We start from the raw sequence: 22,742 nt of genomic DNA on the forward strand, positions 1-22,742 counted from the left end.
CACATAAGGCCAAAGCATCTAATCAGATCCAGTTACGTCCAAGCAATTAGATTCTTGAAGCACATGTGAAAGCAGTTGAACTGTACATTTATAACACATGTAAAATACAAAATAAAACACAGTTGGAGAAAATTAAAAAATATGGACATTACATAACAAATAACGAAAGACTCAACCAGAAGAAATGAAGGATTACCTTCATGCACACTGATAAAAAAAAATTCCATGCAGTTAAAGAAATCTGTGTTAGCACACAGATGCCATTAATAATTCTTTTGCTCTATTTATTTACTTTTTTTTGTTTTGTTTTAAAAAAGCTTTAATCTAAACAATGTTTTGAGTGCAACTGTCTCTTTCCTTCCTTTTTAACTTAAAGTCTAAAATTAGCACAATGTGACGTTGACCAATAGGCAACTCTATTTTACAATCAATAATGTGCCACAATGGTCAAATGCACATACAGTTTGTCAATCAGCCACATGGTAGAATTGCCAGATAGTGGTTCCTTTACTGTTTGGTACAATAATGTGAGTCAGATTGCAACACGCGCTAGAGCACAGATTACAAGAAATTCATGAGGGACCGAGAAAGGTGTGTTCATCTTATCTCTGAAAGCACTCAGCAATGTAAAGGTGTCTGCCGACCCTCCGTCACCTTCGCACTCCACCTGCTGGGACACAGCATTTGACAATCTCAAGGAAGCAGACAGGGAACAATGGATGCACTCAAGCCACCTGGGGTAAGAGGATGACTATTTATACTTTTCAATTTTTGTATAGGCGTTGAAGGGAATGTTCTTTTTATCCAATTTCAATATTTATTTATTTAACCAAATGTCTAATTCAAACTCTTCAATTTTACATTTGGTAAATTGCCAGAAACTTCCACGATATAATCTGTCCTACCAACTCATAACATGAATATCATATATTTAATTTTAAACACAAACATTTTAAGTTTTTTGGGGGGGGTTGTGAGGATAAGACCATCTGACCATCATAAATTGAACAAAGTGAAGCAAATGCAAGTCTTTTGAGAGGAGTGTTGCAATATGTGCAGAATCCTCAAACAGGTTCCCTTCAGTAAACTAATAATACATTTCAACATAAAATAAATATGATCCCACATCATGAGACAAAATGATAAAAGTATGAACACGCATCTATATAAACATCCTTACTATTACCAAAAATTTAATTGTTAGTACATTGCATTATCAAGAACAATTTAAGCAGATTTAAATCTGTTTAAACAAAATTATTTACATTTTAAATAGCATTATTAAAGATTACTGTGTGTTCTTGAATTCAACATTATACTACATAAAAAAAAAAATTAAAAAAAAAAAAATAAACCTACGAAAATCAATTCAGCTTTATTTCCGTGTCGTGATATAGTGATAGTGATGTGCTAATGGAATTTTACTGTGGTCTTGATGACACCACATGACTGATCAATACCTTGTGGCATGTGAGTGGGTAAATGTGTGTGATACAACTGATGTGTGTTTTAGAACTATCAAAAAGTAAACTATTTGCCATTAGAGCATCAAGAATAACAATGTCAGTGTTATAAGAAATAGCATATTAGAATTTTTTGAGCAACATGATTATCATTTGGGGTGTGTTATCTTAGGCACCCCACGATTCGATTCGATTGCATTCGATTTACATTGCTAATTAAAAAAGTAGCTATAAATTTATGTCCATTATTTATCTAAAATATCCTAATGGTTCAACAGGAACGATGGAAACATGTCCATACAACAAAAAGCTTTTTTTTTTTTTTATTTTTATTTTTTTTTAAATTAAAAACAAGAAAGTGCAAAAACATTAACCATTCTAAAGGTTTAAAAAATTTCTCAACATGCCTATACAACACACAGCTGACCTTGTGATGCTCTTTTTCACAAGTAGGGGCAAAAACATTAGCTGTTTCAAAGGCAGTACTTATTTCTCTCAACAATACAATTACATTTACACTGATGGAATGAAATCCATATTTTCTGGAAACAGACAAATTGTCTTTAGAAATAAGACTTCTTTTAAACAATATACTTTGTTTTCACAGTTTTCTGTGCCATTTTGCATGTTTGTAGTGTTTTTGCTGTACGTAATGGTGGTTTTAAACGTTCTGCATCTGGAATAACTTTTGTACACCACCAAACAACGCACAACTTGACATGGAAATACATGTTAGCTAGGGTGACCATATTTTGATTTCCAAAAAAGAGGACACTCGCCCCGGACTCGAGATACGTGAATTTTACTCAAAGTTCACTCAAAGATGCCTACTATAGCACTTCAATATATTTAAAGAGTGCCTCCTCCGTCTGGATAGAAAAAAATCAGTTTTATTTAAAAAAAACAAAAACAAAAACAAAAAAAAACATAGGCCTATTGCCATAAAGTATATATTGTATACTATATGGAAATATTTTTTTTTACTAAACTGCTTACTCAACAGGCTTTATCCTTCCTTAAAAAATAATCAAACAGTAAAAAAAAAAAAAAAAAAAAAACCCGAATAAGAATTAAAAAAAAAACTATATATATATATATATATATACATATATATATATATATATATATATATATATATATATATATATATATATATATATATATATATATATATATATATATATATATATATATATATATATATATATATATGTAGATCCATGGAAATGTAGTCCAGTCAATACACACACACAGTAGGCTATGTGCCAACTTTTTTATAATATTATAATTTTTATAAATTACCATCACGACAATTGTCATTGACAAATTGTTATACCCACCTAGTTTTTATTCTCATTCAATGTTCTAGATTGTACGCAAACAATATCCAAAATAAACTGAAAAACTGAAAGCTTTTTTTAACCAACATGTTTCCAAACGCAGCAGTTCAAAATTAAACTACATTGCCCATAATGCCTAGCGCCGCTATAAAAGTTTACAATCATCGGCAGAGCAACGATGTGACACCAAACGGGATTTTACACATTACTCCAGTACAAATCTCCGACAGAAGTCAACAGTTGCCATTATATACATATGTATCGTTAAAAAAAAAAAAAAAGACTCATAAAATATACTGCATTTCTGTGTACACGTATAGCCCAATATACAACAGAAGACACGTGATCGACATTAACAGAAGATAAACTTACGGAAAGGTGTTTGGAGCCACGTCTTAAAACTCCTTATTGAATTCCTTACTGTAGTCTGATCTTTCACCAAACCGTCAACCGTCAGTAGATGGTGGTAATTCCCCATTAAATAAAAGGTAAACTGCCAACAAAAAACAAGAAGATCTATTCCTTCTCCCGCCCTTACTAGTAGGAGCCATGTCAACGCAGACAGGCGCTGCCCCCTAGCGGCCGGAGGTATTCTCTTCAAATTGGTCCTGTGAAAAATCATAAAAAACGGACATTTTCATTAACTTATGAAACCTGGCCGGACGCTCCGCAGCGCACATAGTAAGAGGACTTGTCCAAGCAAAAGAGGACGTTTGGTCACCCTGTGTAAGCGAAGTCGCTAATTAGCATAGTGCTCGGAACTAACTAGTAACATATCAAAATCAACAACAATAAAGGCTAAACAGTACAAGAGGGTTCGTGTACTCAATTCTCACACGGGACGTAGCGACACACTAGGGACATTTTTCAATTAACAAGACTTGAACCTACTGCTGAGAAACTGAAAGGCAAGGAGCAACAAACTACCTCTCTCCCCTTTTGCTCTAAAAAATAACTTGTGCTCAGAAGAGCGACCGCCAGGTCCCTGCCTGTCTCATACACAAATTTATTTTCAAGTCTTTTGAAAAGGAGTAAATCTCTGGGTCAGTAACCAGCTGCAACTATCATAACGTTGTGCGTGCGTGCGTGCGTCCATCAAACGTGTCCGGGCGGCAGACATGTCTTGAATCTCGTTCTGCTACTCGTGACTGTCATAAAGTTATTAGGGAAAATCATCGTTTGTGAACATTTATGAATCGTAATCGAATCGTCACGTGTCGAATCGCGATGCATTTAATAATCGATTTTTTGGCACACCCTTAATTATCAACAATGTCATTATCAGCCATCAGAGGATCACGATGAAAGAAATGACATCAAAGGTCAGTTTTCGAATAGGACACATATGCAACCAAGGGATGTAATCAAATTAGTAATTATCCTGTAAATGTGAAAATAGAGCAAAAAGGGAGTCTTGGACACTCCACCCTGGCACTGGTGGATGGGCAGCCAGAAGAGGATGACCCTTGGGATCTGCCTGAGCTGAAAGACACAGGGGTTCCATGGTCAGGTAAGAAGGACTGTTAATGTCAAGATTACATCAATTATAGTGGATGGCATCATGCCAAAACGAGGCGTCAACCAACATTCAAGTATGCAATTTTACTACTATCACCGTCCACTTTTGTTATTATGTCATAGATTAAGCAGCACTGTGTACTGGAGCACATTGGGTGTATGTCCCGGGAAGATGTGGTATCTTATAATGGTGAATTAATGATAAGCTCAAAATAAATATATGTTGATAAGTTTCTGTTAATGATTACCAAGTGTGAGCACAGACAAAGCCTGGGATCAGCATCAACATAGATACCAACGGCATGTACAACAAATGCACTGACTTCACAAAAAAAAAAAAAAAAAAAGTCAACCTGATTAATACAGCGGTATGATAACACAAAAAGATAATGTTAATGATGCTAGTGCAACATTACTCATTGGCTGCTATTGACAGTGATAGATGTATAGTATTCACTAAGTATGTGTTGTAGCAGTTAGTTGAAGAGTTGAACTGAAAGGGGCTGGTAGAGAATTATCGCTTGCAGCTCTCCCAGTCAAAATGGATTGGACGTCTTATCACCGTCAATGGCAGGCAATGATAAATTATTTCTTATTTGGGTGGCAGAAATTCATCTAAAGCAAGGGCGTGGGTTTGGTCTCAATTAGGGCTGCAGCTATCGATTATTTTAATAGTCGATTAATCGATGAACCATTAGTTCAAATAATCGAGTAATCGGATAAGGAACATGAAGAATTACCTGAACTGAGCCTCAAACGGTATAAAAAAAAAAAATAATGAGGATCTAGTTTAAATGCTATAAAATATCTTTTTTACAATGCTCTTAACAAATGGTACAGACATATATTCCCACAAAAATAGGCTAAGTTAGGAATGCATTAAAAAAAACATTAGCTAAACAAAAACTTAGCTAATGTTGTTCTTAACAGGGAGCACCTGGATTCAGCCATGTGAAATAAGGCAGACTAGAAGGCAGTGTATCCACACAAATCAATAAAACTAAATAAATCATTAGAACGCCACTTTAATTAAACGAATACTCGAAGCAGCAAAATTTAATTCGAATCTTTTTTTCTAATCGAATACTCGAGTTATTTGATTAATCGTTGCAGCACTAGTCTCAATATTGTTAGGGACACTATAACAGCACTGCTGGGGACGGGATATTACTAATACCAAATAAATTCGGTGAACGGAGGTCAGAGCTACACTGCTGGCCAAAAGTATTGGCACCCCTGCAATTCTGTCAGATAATGCTCAATTTGTCCCAGAAAATGATTGCAATTACAAATGCTCTGGTAATAATATCTTTATTTATTTGTCTTGCAATGAAAAAAACAAAAAAGTCATCAGCCAATCAAACGTGTGTTTGAGGGGGAAAAATGGGCTTGCACATTCAGCAAGTGAAAAGTAAATGTAAGTCTGAACATAATGGAAGTACTGTAATTCACTTAATAATGGTAGGGTCAATAATATCTTTAAAACATATGGGAAGACAATCTAAATGGCCTATTTAACTGAGTCATTGTATAATGCAAATAAGGTTGCTCAAAGTTGGTGGGGACAACCTGTGCATCCTGAAAAGTTGGTAGTGTTGTTTCTCTACCGCCCCTATGCAAACCTACGCCCTTGATCTGAAACGAACATGAACTAGAAAGCCACACAAAACATTTTTAGGGTTTCTTTTAGGGCTTGTTCTTTCTCAGTCCCAGTATCTCCATAAAATTAAAAAATAAAATGTATTTTCTTACACACGCATTTTTTTTAACATTTCTAATACTACAGCTTGAATGCACGTTTGCTTGCATTTTGTAGCCATTTCTATGCTATAATACTAACCATAAAGTGATTGGATTAAAGTATTATTAAAATGACTTTTTTTTTGTCAGCACTTGACACCAAAGGGAAGGTGCTGAGAGTTTTGGTGTCGGTGGCGAAACTGGCTGTGTTGCTGGGTCTTCTCTACATGTTTATCTGCTCCCTAGACATCCTCAGCTCAGCCTTCCAACTTGTCGGAGGTAACCATATTAAAATCGGACATGGCACTATGGCGCGTTTGGGTAACAAAACAAATTTTATCCACCTTGTCTATGCAGGCAAAGCAGCAGGCGACATTTTTCAAGACAATGCTGTCTTGTCCAACCCTCTGGCTGGTCTGGTCATTGGCGTCCTGGTCACTTTGTTGGTTCAGAGCTCATCTACTTCATCATCCATTGTTGTCAGCATGGTTTCCTCTGGATGTGAGCACAAATGCACACGAGACATATCCATGCGTGAGGAGATGATAGCGACTATGTATGTTCTCTTTTTGTGTGCTAGTGCTAACAGTTCAACTGGCTGTTCCAATCATTATGGGGACCAACATTGGAACCTCAGTCACCAACACACTAGTTGCAATGACACAAGCTGGGGACCGGAGTGTTTTTCGCAGGTAACTTTTAAAAGTAAATAAACCCTGGAGAAAATCATTTAAGGCAAAGGATACTCATTTGTTTGATTAACCCATTCATGCCCAGATTGAAGAATTGAAGAAAATGTATTCATTGCATTTTGTATAAAGGACATGTGTGCCAAATTCAGGGTCAGGGGCCAATTATGGACTGCGAGATAAGATTTTGCAGCCCCCATTTGACATCCAATTGTCTTAGTGTTGACAGCATGTTTTTTTTTTTTTTTTTTGGGGGGGGGGGGGGGGGGGGGGATTGAAGATTGAAGAATTGAAGATTGAAAATTGGAAAAAAAATGATTTTAACGAGATACTATCGCGTACTTACCTCATTTCGATCCAAAAACTCCGTGTAGCATTTATCACCAAGTGTCAAGACACAGCTGTGAATGGCCAGAGCCGGACTTTTGGGGGATTTTATGGGTGAAACACGGTAACATAACAAGGGTCGAGATGCAGAAATCGCAGACATCAAGGAGTGGTCGAGATTTTCATTTTCAAATATTTACCCTATTAAACGCTTTTTTTCCCCCCGCGATTTTTCTTTGTTTGGATCGATTATTTATCATCTAAAATATCTGGGAAAATGAGGCAGTAACAAAAAAAAAATACAATTAAGCGACAGTTATGAGGTAGATATCCGTAACCTATTTACAGACAGTATTTTATTCATTGTGACGTTAAAATATGAGAGTGAATAATTTCCTGAAGTCGTTTTTTTTTTTAAAACTAAATATTAGACATCAATGAATGATTATAAGCTAAAAATGATAGGCATTTCAAATAATACCGGTAAATATAATTACTAACCTTCTTTTTATGGCTGGGTTGTAACAAAAGCGGTTGCGCCGTGTCTGTAAACGGGGGTCTCCAGGGTAAAACGGACAAATTAAAAATAGTTCGGGGGCTTAATGCGCCATGAAACTGCTGTAGCAGCATATAGATATATTGTTCCATCAAACTCAACAGTTCTTTTGGCTTCAAATACAGCAGTTCATTTTAAAGAGGAGAGCAAGAGCAGAAACTGCTTTTTCAGTCCTGTCTGTGTTTTCCGCCATATACATAAAAAAAATAATCCAATGTGAAAAACAAAGCTATTCTTATTGTAATTTTCTTTACATTTTTTTGGTCTCGCTGGACTTTTTCCTCTTTGTTTCAGTTTGTTTCAGCGGTGTTTAAAAAAAAAAAAAAAATATATATATATATATATATATATATACAGTGCCTTGCAAAAGTATTCGGCCCCCTTGAACCTTGCAACCTTTCGCCACATTTCAGGCTTCAAACATAAAGATATAAAATTTGAATTTTTTTTTCAAGAATCAACAACAAGTGGGACACAATCGTGAAGTGGAACAAAATTTATTGGATAATTTAAACTTTTTTAAGAAATAAAAAACTGAAAAGTGGGGCGTGCAAAATTATTCGGCCCCCTTGCGTTAATACTTTGTAGCGCAACCTTTTGCTCCAATTACAGCTTCAAGTCGCTTGGGGTATGTTTCTATCAGTTTTGCACATCGAGAGACTGACATTCTTGCCCATTCTTCTTTGCAAAACAGCTCGAGCTCAGTGAGGTTGGATGGAGAGTGTTTGTGAACAGCAGTCTTCAGCTCTTTCCACAGATTCTCGATTGGATTCAGGTCTGGACCTTGACTTGGCCATTCTAACACCTGGATACGTTTATTTTTTAACCATTCCATTGTAGATTTGGCTTTATGTTTTGGATCATTGTCCTGTTGGAAGATAAATCTTCGTCCCAGTCTCACGTCTTGTGCAGATACCAACAGGTTTTCTTCCAGAATGTTCCTGTATTTGGCTGCATCCATCTTCCCGTCAATTTTAACCATCTTCCCTGTCCCTGCTGAAGAAAAGCAGGCCCAAACCATGATGCTGCCACCACCATGTTTGACAGTGGGGATGGTGTGTTCAGGGTGATGAGCTGTGTTGCTTTTACGCCAAACATATCGTTTTGCATTATGGCCAAAAAGTTCAATTTTGGTTTTATCTGACCAGAGCACCTTCTTCCACATGTTTGGTGTGTCTCCCAGGTGGCTTGTGGCAAACTTTAAACGAGACTTTTTATGGATATCTTTGAGAAATGGCTTTCTTCTTGCCACTCTTCCATAAAGGCCAGATTTGTGCAGTGTACGACTGATTGTTGTCCTATGGACAGACTCTCCCACCTCAGATGTAGATCTCTGCAGTTCATCCAGAGTGATCATTGGCCTCTTGGCTGCATCTCTGATCAGTTTTCTCCTTGTTTGAGAAGAAAGTTTAGAAGGACGGCCGGGACTTGGTAGATTTGCAGTGGTCTGATGCTCCTTCCATTTCAATATGATGGCTTGCACAGTTCTCCTTGAGATGTTTAAAGCTTGGGAAATCTTTTTGTATCCAAATCCGGCTTTAAACTTCTCCACAACAGTATCTCGGACCTGCCTGGTGTGTTCCTTGGTTTTCATAATGCTCTCTGCACTTTAAACAGAACCCTGAGACTATCACAGAGCAGGTGCATTTATACGGAGACTTGATTACACACAGGTGGATTCTATTTATCATCATCGGTCATTTAGGACAACATTGGATCATTCAGAGATCCTCACTGAACTTCTGGAGTGAGTTTGCTGCACTGAAAGTAAAGGGGCCGAATAATATTGCACGCCCCACTTTTCAGTTTTTTATTTGTTAAAAAAGTTTAAATTATCCAATAAATGTTGTTCCACTTCACGATTGTGTCCCACTTGTTGTTGATTCTTGACAAAAAAATTAAATTTCATATCTTTATGTTTGAAGCCTGAAATGTGGCGAAAGGTTGCAAGATTCAAGGGGGCCGAATACTTTTGCAAGGAACTGTATATATATATATGCTCGCATAGTAGCTTAGCCCATGCACGTACATACAGGCATTCCAGCTGTGTTTTTGTGCGTTTATGAGTGCGCACGTTTTTCTGTCTTACCTAGTGGAGAAGCAGAGTAGAAAATTCCAGCCAGTAACATTTAAAATAATTAGGGCTGTCAAATTTATCGCGTTAACTGGCAGCAATTAAATTTTTAAATTAATCACGTTAAAATATTTGACGCAATTAATGCATGCACAGAATCACCCGCTCACGCATTGCCTCAAACAGATTACAATGACGCCGTTTATGCACATTAAGAGTGAAGAGAATGCCACCGGCCGCTTGGGGGCAGCACCGTTCCATACTAATGTTATTCCTTCTAATAGTGGGAGAATTCGTAGTTGTGAGACGTTTATGCTGTTGCATTGTGCTATTTGTGCTCCACACATATTTCTTTAAGTTTTCTTTCTTTTAGTGGCAATGATGTGTCTCTTGTTGTAGTTTGGGTAAGATATGTACTGAGATATATATGTTATAAAGATGCTATTAAGAGCTGAATAGGCGTTCATTGAACCGCGCCGTTTATTGGCATAAGCTTTGGCAACTCCTTCACAACAAACATAAGTATCATTTAGTGAAAGCACAACAAAAATAATATTCCTATCCCTCAAAAAATATAATGTTCACAAAAAGAAAAGCACTTCAGTCTGTAGTAATGAGGCCCTATTCTCACACAGTTAAACAACAAGGCAAAGTGAACTGGCATTCCCAATCAAAATAGCTATGCAAAATACACATAAAACTTACTCAGACTTTGGTCACTCTATTCTTATTATTGTTATTTTATTCTTATTCTTATTATATTAACTCTACTTTTGACTGAAAATTTTACAAATTTTATTAAAACGAAAACATGAAGATGGGTTTTAATATAAAATTACTAGAACTTGTAACTATAACATTTATCTTTTAAGAACTACAAGTCTTTCTATCCTTGGATCCCTTTAACAGAAAGAATGTTAAAAATGCCATTTGTGGATTTATTCTTATAATAAACAAATACAGTACTTATGTACAGTATGTTGTATATATTTATCCGTCTTGTGTCTAATCTTTCCATTCCAACAATAATTTACAAAAAATATGACATATTTTAGAGAAGGTTTTAATTGCGATTAATTACGATTCATTAGTTTTTAAGCTGTGATTAACTCGATTAAAAATTTTAATCGTTTGACAGCCGTAAAAATAATACGTTGAAAATGAGCGTTTTGTCGTTGTTGTTGTTGTTTCCCATCATTCTTGAGGGAATTCTGAATCAGGCTGTTTAGGACAGCTATGCTTTTGACCAAGATCGTCGTCCATTGAATATGGTACGCCCGGTGGTGGCTTCTTTTTATGGCTGGGTTGTAACAAAAGCGGTTGCGCGACATCTGTTAACGGGGGTGTTCAGGGTAAAACGGACAAATTAAAAATAGTTCGGGGGCTTAATGCGCCATGAATCTGCTACGGCAGGATATAGACATATTGTTCTATCAAACACAACAGTTCTTTTGGCTTAAAATACAGCAATTTCTTTCTTTCTTTCTTTCTTAAAGAGGGGTGCAAGAGCATCAACTGCTTTTTCAGCCTTGTCTGTGTTTTCCACCATATATATATGTAAAATTGTATTTATTCACGTAGTTGGCTGGGATAGGTTCCAGCACCTCCGCGACCCTCGTGAGGAATAAGCGGCATGGAAAATGAATGAATGAATGAATGTATTTATTCATGAGTATTTGTTTTGTTTTATACATCTCTTGACATCAGATTGGCTTTGGCTACCTTTGACAGCAACCGATGTGCAATCTATTTTATATGGGAGGGGCTGGAAGCAATCATTCCATCCAGGACAATGCTGCCCATCCCAGTTGAAATGGATTGGACGTCTATTGCCGTCAATGGGTGTTTGCAATAAACCCTAACCCTCCCTGAAAGGGGTTAAATTGCTTGTTGTGGTAACAATTAAACAGTGCCCGTAGGATGCCTCCGATAACGTCTTTATTATTGCTGTGGGAGCTCAATAAATCATCAGCTGCATCATAAAGCAGACACAGTAGTCATTGCCCCAAGAAATACACTAATAACGCAGTAATTTATGTTGCTACCAATAGAAGTGAGCAAAGTTCATTCTGCAAGGCGTTAATCTAAACTGTTTTTTCAACTCTGTTTAGGGCGTTTGCAGGGGCCACAGTGCACGACTTCTTCAACTGGTTGTCAGTTCTGGTGCTGCTGCCTCTAGAGGTCGCCACTGGCTACTTGTACGTGGTCACCAAACTCATCATCGACTCATTCCAGATACAAAGCGGAGAGGCACCAGATTTGCTAAATGTAATTACAGATCCCCTCACAGAGTCCATTATAAAGGTATGCATCATCCGTGAAGTGCCTGCCTATTCTTATCAATATCATTGACAATAATACATGAATTATTTTCTGTTTTCCTCCGTGACAGCTGGACAAGACTGTCTTAAGTGAAATAGCTACTGGAGATCCAGCAGCCCGGAATAAAAGTCTCATCAAGAGGTGGTGCGAAACTTACACTAACATGGTAGGATCAACCATTAACACAATATCATGGTTTCATTTGGTTGAAATGTTCTTTTAACTACGGATAACTTCAGAGCACGGTAAATGTGACCGTTCCTGGTCCAGAGAACTGCACCTCTCCTTCACTGTGCTGGACTGATGGCAACTTCACCTCTACATTGAAGAACATTTCAGAAACATACAACATCAAGAAATGTAAGCATGAAGTGACACAAAGTCATCAGTCTATACGTACACTTGACATGATATCTTTACTGTTATGTTTGTGTTGTCAGGTGATCATCTATTTGTAGACGTGAATTTGTCCGACCTGGCTGTGGGTCTCATCCTTCTGGCTCTTTCTCTGCTGGTGTTGTGCTCCTGCCTGCTACTTATAGTCAAGCTGCTCAACTCCATGCTCAAGGGTCAAGTGGCCATGATCATTAAGAAAATACTAAACACAGGTGTGTGCATATGCAAGGTTTGCTTATAGAGTGCAACACATTGCACTGGTGAAGGTATTATTATGCTAACACTGTATGTGCATGTGTGCAGATTTCCCATTCCCGTTTGGATGGGTCACAGGATACATTGCAATATTAGTGGGAGCTGGAATGACATTCATCGTGCAGAGCAGCTCTGTTTTCACCTCAGCCATTACTCCACTTGTTGGTGAGGTCACTTTTCCATCTGTTCATTCATTCCATATGTGCACCCAACCAACAAATCCATCCATCCATCCATCCATTGTCAATAATCCCCCTGCATCAGTCATCTATCCATTCATCCTTTCACCTAATCGTCTGTCCGTCCATCCACCCAAACCACATACAAATGATATCGTCATCCTAATCCACCCTAATCTACATACAAACCGGATTCGGTTGAAGTTGGGAAATTGTGTAAAATGTAAATAAAAACCAAATACAACAATGTGAAAATCCTTCTCAACCCATATTCAATTGAATACACTACAAAGACAACATATTTAATGTTCAAACTGATAAACTTGTATTTATTTTGCCAAATAATAATTAACTTAGAATTTCATGGCTGCAACACATCCAGTAGAAGTTGGGAAAGGTGGCAAAAAATACTGAGAAAGCTGAGAAAAGCTCATCAAACACCTATTTGGAACATCCCACATGTGATCAGGCTAATTGGGTACATGTGGGTACCATAAAAGGAGCCTCCCAAAACATGCCTAATCATTCACAAGCAAGGATGGGGCGAGGTTTACCACTTTGTCCACAACTGCGTGAGAAAATAGTTGAACAGTTTAAGAACAACATTTCTCAAAGCAAAATTGCAAGGATTTTATGGATTTCAACATCTACGGTCCATAATATCATCAAAACACCGACATGAGTGTGTAAAGGATATCACCAAATGGGCTCAGGAAAACTCAGAAAACCACTCTCAGTAAATACAGTTCGTCACTACATCAGTAAGTGCGGGTTAAAACTCTACCATGCAAAGCAAAAGCCGTTTATGAACAACATCCAGAAACGCTGCCAGGTTCTCTGGGCCCGAGCTCATGTAAAATGGACTAATCCACAATGGAAAAGTGTTTTGTGGTCTGATGAGTCTACTTTTCAAATTATTTTGGGAAACACTGGACGTGGTGTCCTCTGGACCAAAGAGGAAGCGGATCATCCAGACTGTTATCAACGCAAAGTTCAAAAGCCTGCATCTGTGATGGTATGGGGGGCATTAGTTCCCATGGAATGGGTGACTTACATTTCTGTGAAGGCAACATAAATGCTGAAAAGTACATACAGATTTTGGAGCAAAATACGCTGCCATCCAAGCGACACCTTTTTCATGGACGCCCAGCAAGATGATGCCAAGCCACATTCTGCACGTGTTACAACAGCGTGGCTTCAAGGTAAAAGAGTCCAGGTTCTCCCCTGGCCCGCTTGCAGACCAGACCTGACTCCCATTGAAAATGTGTGGTGCATTAGTGAAACGTAAAATACGACAGAGAAGACCCTGGACTGTTGAACAACTGAAGCGGTTCATCAAGCAAGAATGGGAAAGAGAATTAGTCTCCTCTCTTTCAAAACGTTTATTGAGTGTTATTAAAAGTAAAGGTGATGCTACGAAGTGGTAAACATGCCCTTTCCCAACTTCTACTGCACGTGTTGCAGTCATGAAATTCTAAGTTAATTATTATTTGAAAAATAAAATGAAGTTTATGAGTTTGAGCATTAAATATGTTGTCTTTGTAGTGTATTCAATTGAATATAGGTTGAAAAGGATTTTCAAATCATTGTATTTTGTTTTTATTTACATTTTACACAATTTCCCAACTTCATCCGAATCCGGTTTGTACATCCACACACAGAAACACAGTTTTCTGCACCTCAAATGTTATTTGGATATTGGACTATAAAGTGATTCATTAGCACATATATAATCAATGGTGGAATGTTACGAAGTAAAAGTTCTTTGTTACCGTACTTAAATACATTATTGTGTATCTATACTTTACTTGAGTACAAATATGAAGTGGTACTTTTTACTTTTTCACAACATTTTGCAGTACATACAGTATCTGTACTTTTTACCCCACTACTTAGCAAATTGTCGCCTGTGTTACAAGTTACTTTTTTTTTTTTTTTTTTTTTCAATGTAAATTGATAGTTTTGGTTTCATGCCACCGGTGTAGTTTATTTTTATTTTTATTTTTTTATTGAACCATATACAAACAAAACAAAGTAGGGTTGTTCTGATCATGTTTTTTTGCTCCCGATCAGATCCCGATCGTTTTAGTTTGAGTATCTGCCGATCCCGATATTTCCCGATCCGACTACTTTTATTTTTTGCTCCCGATTCAATTCCAATCATTCCCGATAATTTTTCCCGATCATATACATTTTGGCAATGCATTAAAAAAAAAAGATGAATAAAACTTGGACGAATATTCAACATACAGTACATAAGTACTGTATTTGTTTATTATGACAATAAATCTTCAAGATGGCATTTACATTATTAACATTCTTTCTGTGAGAGGGATCCACGGATAGAAAGACTTGTAATTCTTAAAGGATAAATGTGACTTTGTATATTGTGACTAAATATTGCCATCTAGTGTATTTGTTGAGCTTTCAGTAAATGATACTGCAGCCATTCAACCCAAATGCATGATGGGAAGTGCAACCATGACTGTGTGTAGGGGCACCAATTGATATATCTTCTCTGCGTTGGGAAAGAACATAGGGTGTTAAGAAAATGATCAACTACCACCTTACTTCCCCACAATGCCTCCCACGTTAATTTTAATTGCTGAGCGAGGGAATGTAAGGCTTTAGCCAAATAATAAAAGGCTCCAAAGGTTGTCAAAATTCTCTCTACTCATTATACGCTGCGCTTAGCTCTATATATTGGTAAAACGGCGCCTTCATAGATTGAACGCGACAATGCGTGAGTGGGTCGTGCAGCGCATGCGTTATTTAACGTGATTAATTAAGAAAAAATAATTACCGCCGTTAACGCAATAAATTTGATAGCCCTACTTTAAGCCTAAACTACCCTGTATGAGTGTAAGACATTTTGTCTATAACATTATATACAATTAGAAAACGATTTAAATTTAAAAAAAAAAAAAAAAAAAAAAATATATATATATATATATATATATATATATATATATTAGGGCTGTCAAAATTATCGCGTTAACGCGCGGTAATTAATTTTTTAAATTAATCACGTTATAATATTTGACGCAATTAACGCACATGTCCCGCTCAGACAGTATTCTGCCTTTTGGTAAATTTTACAGCAAGGCTTTTTGTGCTGCAGCACAACAGCGAACTCTTGTGGTCGCTTTGCAACATGGTTTAGTTTTTTCTTGCCAGTTCATATGGCTGCACGACGTCTCGGGCTGACGCCTACGTTGTAATGTTGTGCTTATATGATCCTTGGACAAGATTTGTCCGTAAGTATGGTTGTTGTAAAGAATGTACATATTATGTTAGTAAGCGAAATGTTCTATTTTTTGTGTGAGACATTTTTTGTTTATGTTTAGTGAACCTGTATAGCAGGGGTGGGCAATTAATTCCACAGAGGGCCGCAGTGGGTGCGGGTTTTTGTTGCAACCCATTAAGAGGACACCTTTTCAGCAATCTGCTGTTTTACAAGTGCAATCAGTCGATTGCAGTCAGGTGCTTCTCATTTCTGCTGAAACCGCATTGGTTAAACTATCTGTGCTGGGTCAGCTGGAACAAAGACCAGGACCCACTGCGGCCCTCGAGGACCGGTTTGCCCACCCCTGCTGTATAGCGTGCTAAGCTGACTTTGTTGCTAATGCAATGCTTGTGTACTTTTTTTTTTTGTAGTTTTATGACGGTCTAAAGAGGACAATGGTTTGAGGCTATTTTATTAATAAATCAGATGAAAAAGGAAGAAGTCTGATTATTAAGGCGTCGTTCACTAGCTGTCTAGCTTTGGAAAAAGTAGACGCTTCGGAGTGAGGACAGCATAGACAGATTTAAATAACAGTAGAGTGAAATGCCCACTACAGTCCTTATGTACCGTATGTTGAATGTACAGTGGGGAGAACAAGTATTTGATACACTGCCAATGGATTTTCCCATTGGCAGTGTATCAAATACTTGTTCACCCCACTGTATATATCCATCTTGTGTCTTATCTTTCCATTCCAACAATTTATTTTACAGAATATATATAATTTACAGAAAAATATGGCATATTTCATGGTGGTTTGAATTGCGATTAATTGCGATTAATTACGATTAATTAATTTTTAAGCTGTAATTAACTCGATTAAAAATTTTAATCGTTTGACAGCCCTAATATGTATATATATATATGTACATATATATATATATATATATATATATAAAAAGGCTTGTCCGATATTTTTTTGCCGATTCCGATACTTTGAAAATGACGTGATCAGGACATCTTTAAAACAAATCATGTATAAACATCAAAAACAATATTATAGATTGAGGCCTCCAGTATAGGTGCGCTATGCGCGCGGGGTGGACAATCTGCTCACGGGGCCTGCGCTTGACAGTGACGTTGGGTTACTCTCGCAATATGATTGGCCGAAGAGTCCAAATGCACGCCCAGAGCCGTGTTGTCCTGTAAAATGCCTGTTTAAAAGTGTGACAGGTGTGCTTGAGAGTCGGAGTAATGTGTTCGCTTAAAAGTGGCAATTAAAAAATGCTGTTTTTTTCCTGTCACGGACCCGACAGAGGAGGACTACGAATGCGTCACGTTTTCAAAAGTTTATTGACAGGACCGGCAGGGCAGGTGAAAAGACGGCAGCAGTACAGCTGTAGTCAGGTTTTCTAAAGCAGAAGGCAGGTCGAGTTACCAGGGCAGGAGAGAAGGCGGCAGTCGGGCAGGTTCAGATTCTGCAACGAGAGTCAGATTCAGAGAGCTAGGCAGGCAGGTAAAAGGCAGGCTTCACAGACAGTCTGACAGAGTGGAAGTGAATATCAAGGCTTTAAATCAGGGGTACCCAATCCCGGTCCTGAAGAGCCCCTATCCAGCTTGTTTTCCGTGTCTCCCTCCTTTAACACACCTGAATCAAATGATCAGCTCATCAGTAAGCTCTGCAGCAGCATGATAACGATCCTAATTAGTTGATTCAGGTGTGTTAGAGGAGGGAGACATGGAAAACAAGCTGGATAGGGGCTCTCGAGGACCGGGATCGGGCACCCCTGCTTTAAATACACAGGTTGATTGCTGAATGAAGCAGTGCTATTGGCTGGGCTGTGATTAGGTGAACTGAGGACAGGTGGGGATAATTCAAGGCAATGAGGCAATGCTGCAGCAGAGGCTGAGGCCATGACAATTCCCTGGCTTTTAACCCTGTGTCAGACTCAACCCTTTAAATGTCTTATGGCTTGTTTTTTATTATATTTATTTATTTATTTATTCCTTTCTTTTGACATCAGGACTGATGTTGCATGTTCCTTTCTTTGAATAATCAATATTTTCTTCATATAAATCGTCCATTATTGACACAATAGAAAACTAATCCGAACACTTTTGCCACATTTGAGGAAGGTGGGAATTCGTACTTATCCCACTCGGATGATCCCAGTTGTGATCTCAAAGTGCTCCAAGCGAATGTAAACAACGAAGATGGTTGATAACGAAAATAGTTGTTTTCATTTTGAATATTTAAAGACATTTTGACCTCCAGCAAACCTTGCCTGCAAACCTGCCTTTTCATAAGCGATCGAAAAGTGGAGGAAAAATTACGGTTGAGATAAATTGCATGTAAGGCAAGGCAAGGCAAATTTATTTGTTTAGCACAATTCAGCACAAGGCAATTCAAAGTGCTTTACATTACATAAAGTTCATAAAAATCACATTAAATAAAAAAAGAACATTAAAAAAAGGCAATCGAAACTGGAAATAAAATTATACATAAAAATCACATTAAATTGAAATCAGAAATGGAAATAATGCAGAAAAGGAATAAAAAGCAAATAGCTTGGAGTTTGAAATATGTAGACAGTTATGGATATGCTGTGATAAGTGTTTTTAGCCCCGATTAAGTGTTTTGTAGACGAGCAGTAGTATTTTTTAGTCTATCCTTTGACTCACAGGAAGCAAGTGTAACGATTTCAAAACCAGCGTAATGTGGTCCAATTTCCTTGTATTTGTAAGAACTGGCAGCAGCATTCTGTTCTAGCTGCAGCTTCCTGACTGATTTTATTTTTTTCATCAAGAACTGTAAATATACCGTTGCAATAGTCCAATTTACTGAAAATGAATGCATGCACTGGTCCAATTTCCTTGTATTTGTAAGGACTCTGGCAGTAGCATTCTGTACTAGCTGCAGCTTCCTGACTGATTTTTTTTCTTTTTATCAAGACCTGTAAATATATGGTTGTAATAGTCCAATCTACTGAAAATGAATGCATGCATACGTTTTTCAATGTCATGTTGAGTCAGAAGCCCCTTAATTCTTGCTATATTTTTTGGGTGGTAATGAGCAGATTTAGTGACAGACTCTATATGGCTATCAAATTTCAGGTCTGAGTCAATAATTATGCCAAGAGTTCTGACTTGATTTGTAGCTGTAAGTGACATTGTGCTAAGATGCGTGTTTATCTTTGACCGTTCCTTTTTTGGCCCAAAAATGATCACTTCTGCCTTCTCCACATTTAGCTGGAGAAAATTCTGGCACATCCATTCATTGATTTGATGAATGCATTTACTCAGGGAGACTAAGGGACTACCGTATAATCATGTGGGGACACAGAAATGTAGAGTTGTGTGTAATCTGCATAGGTGTGATAGAAGTTGTCATACCGTTCCATGACACACTGTAATTGCCTTGTTTTTGCCTTCTTTAGTTACATCCTTGCTGAAAGGCTTTATAAAAAATATCAATTCATGAAGCTAATTTACTGTATGAGAAAAAAATAAATGGCATCTTAAACAAACTTAATTTTCTTTTATTATTATTATTATTATTATAATTATTTTATTTCATTTTTTAAATTAACATGATACAAAGACAGAGGTGAAAAATCAACAATATAATTTAACTTCATTATTGTGTCATCAATACGGTGTCTTGAGTACCATTTTGTCGCGTGATGTCAGATTAAAGCAACTCGTGAAGTGGTACTGTTTTTTCCCCCAACCTCGCGATTAGGATCTCCCAGTTTGAGTGGCGTTCCAATTATATTTTTCCTGGTCGGAGGTTGGAAAAGTCCGACTTCCCAGATTCCCCGACTGCTACACGCGTCAACAAGCGTACAAGCGTTATTGTGACGTCATCAGCAGGCGCAGACCCCCTGGGCAGATTGTGCACCTACACCGGCGCAATCAATAGGCCCCATCCAACTATAGAGTAATTGCAGAACAAGATTAGGCATGGGAACATGAAATTGACCAATAAAAACCAACAGCGAGAGCAGCACGCTTTCAGATGGGTACTGCACACTCTTGTATAATAGGTAGGGATATGCACCTGATAGTTGCTTGCAATAAATCATCAATTTTATTGCTTGTTTTTTCCATCCTGCACAGTTTTTAAAAAAATTAAGCCGTCAATAAAATTTCTGGTTCTATCTTGGAATATTGGCTCAGAGCTCTGTTTTTATCTATAAAGTATCACATTTTTGCATCGGGAGAAAATACTTTTTACTTGTAACGTAAATTCTAAAGCAAGTTCTACTTTAGTACTTTTAACTTGAGTATATTTTTTCTTAGATACTTGTACTTTTAAGTAATTTTTTGCCTCAATGTCTGTACTTTTACTACAGTAAAAAGAAACATGAGTACTTCATCCACCACTGTTGATTCATAGACTTCGTAATTATATTGACAGGGCGAGGGGCCGATTAACAGGGGGCCTATCTGTGGAAACACAGATCAAGAGCTTTTTACGTTGAAAATTCTTGTAAATAAATGCTTAAATCCCTGAATTCTTTATAGATATTGATGAAAAACAGTCTCGATTCTTGGTTAAAAGCAAAAATACGGGCAGTTAGCATTTAGATTACGTAAATATGTCGAATGTGCTGCTAGTCTTTAAGTAATTGTGGGCCGCCTTACCACAACAAAGAGCTTTTAACGTTGAAATTCTTGTGAATAAATGCTTAAATCCCTGAATTCTTTATAAATATGGACGTAAAACAGTCTGGATTCTTGGTTAAAAGCAAAAACAAACAAAAAAACAAACAAACAAAAAAAAACGTCAGTTAGCATTTATTTTACGTAAATATGTCGAATGTGTGTTTAAGTCACTGTGGCGCTGCTTTAACTAAAATAAAGAGCTTTTTACATTGAAATTGTAGTGAATAAATGCTTAAATTCCTGAATTCTTTATAGATATGGACGTAAAACAGTTAAAAGCATAAAAAAGAAAACGGGCAGTTAGCATTTATTTTACATAAATATTGAGAACAATGACGGCTAATTTGCCCCATTGATTTTTTTCCACGTTTCATAATGTATGCATGGTACAAAAAATATAATAAGTACCTCGAATCCTCGAACAAATCACTCCTGAGACAATCCTTCCTGTTTGTATGCGGTAAAGCTTTCGTACACTTTCAACCTAAATCCGGTGTTAAATCGCTGCGTGCATGTGTTTGAGAATGACTCCTCTTCATGTGGGCAGACCTCACTGGCACAGTGTATAACGGATGCGACCCGTCTATATCATTATGAATAATACTAATGGCCTTGTTTGACATACCTATAGGTATTGGCGTCATCAGCATACAGAGAGCATATCCACTGTCCCTTGGTTCTAACATTGGCACCACCACCACAGCCATCTTGGCAGCCATGGCCAGTCCAGGAGATACTCTGGGCAATGCTTTACAGGTCAGTCATGTTACAAAAACACAATGTTCCACAATGAATGTCTTTTAGTGATTTACTCGCGTGTAAGTAAAATCCATTAATGACTTCTCCAGATTGCCTTGGTTCACTTCCTTTTCAACATCTCTGGAATTATTCTATGGTATCCAATTCCATTCACCCGATTCCCCATCCGACTGGCCAAAGGCTTGGGGAACATCACGGCCTCCTACCGCTGGTTTGCTGGAGTCTACATCATCTTCTGCTTCTTTCTTCTACCTCTATTTGTCTTTAGCCTGTCACTGGCTGGGTGGCAGGTCTTAGTGGGTGTGGCCTGCCCATTAGTGGTCCTTCTCATCATCATCATTATCATCAACGTGCTGCAGAAGAGGAAACCCGGCTGTCTGCCAGCAGTGTTGCGCTCTTGGGACTTTTTACCTCTTTGGGCGCACTCGCTGGAACCCTGGGATAAAGTGGTGGGTGTAATCACCGCCAATTGTTGCTGTTGCTGCAAATGCTGTAACGTTGAGGAAAGTAAAGGGCAAGGCAACAAGGAGCGGCACATAGAAGCGTACGATAACCCTGCAATGTGTGCTGACAAAGAAGTGGAAAATGACTTTAAGATCGATTTAAATAGTCAGACAGTGACCAAATTTTGAGTTTTTCTTGCATGTCAAATATAACAAGGCAAACTATTGCACAAGATTATTATATTATTTATGTCTTCACTAGATTATTTAATGTAAAATGAACCATGGAATAACTATGAACTGATAATAGCAAATGCATGACAATGCTCTAACTCTACTACAGTATAAATAATACCAGATATTTTTTTTTGCTGCTTTAAAACATTCTTTCAATTTCCAACAACTCTCATTGTTTTCTAGATTCTCATCAGCCTCCATTATTGATATCTTGTAAATGTTTTTATGAAAAAACAACAACAACAACACAAAACTGTGATTTCAATCAACATCTTTTTAAGGTGTGAAATGTTTTTGTAATCATAAAAAGTGATTATATTCAAAGAATATATTTTTAAAATTGGATGAATGTACATCTAAAATAAACCTTTTTCAGCGTAAGCCTTGTCAATCAATCGATTTCCTGCTTCTAATAATAAAACACATCCCAGAAACATCCACATTTCCTCTCACGTTAAAGAGCAATGTGCATGAGCAATGTGGATGCACATACAATTGATTATTAAGTGATCAATATGGACACACTCCGACACACATGCGCTGGACTTTG

At 37.4% G+C, this 22,742-nt stretch overlaps 1 protein-coding gene across 1 annotated transcript; it reads left to right on the top strand.

The window, feature by feature from the left end:
* The first annotated feature begins 487 nt into the window (after positions 1-487).
* Positions 488-22,561, top strand: LOC130921044 (sodium-dependent phosphate transport protein 2B-like). Its single transcript, XM_057844659.1, has 13 exons — positions 488-739; positions 4,089-4,125; positions 4,203-4,313; positions 6,212-6,340; positions 6,419-6,562; positions 6,642-6,753; positions 11,819-12,011; positions 12,100-12,195; positions 12,269-12,389; positions 12,470-12,637; positions 12,729-12,845; positions 21,385-21,509; positions 21,602-22,561. The coding sequence occupies exons 1-13, from the start codon at positions 716-718 to the stop codon at positions 22,142-22,144; spliced, it is 1,920 nt and encodes a 639-aa protein (XP_057700642.1). The 5' UTR covers positions 488-715; the 3' UTR covers positions 22,145-22,561.
* The last annotated feature ends 181 nt before the right edge of the window (positions 22,562-22,742 follow it).

This window comes from Corythoichthys intestinalis, chromosome 8 (assembly GCF_030265065.1).
Source record: "Corythoichthys intestinalis isolate RoL2023-P3 chromosome 8, ASM3026506v1, whole genome shotgun sequence".
Lineage (NCBI taxonomy): Eukaryota > Metazoa > Chordata > Actinopteri > Syngnathiformes > Syngnathidae > Corythoichthys > Corythoichthys intestinalis.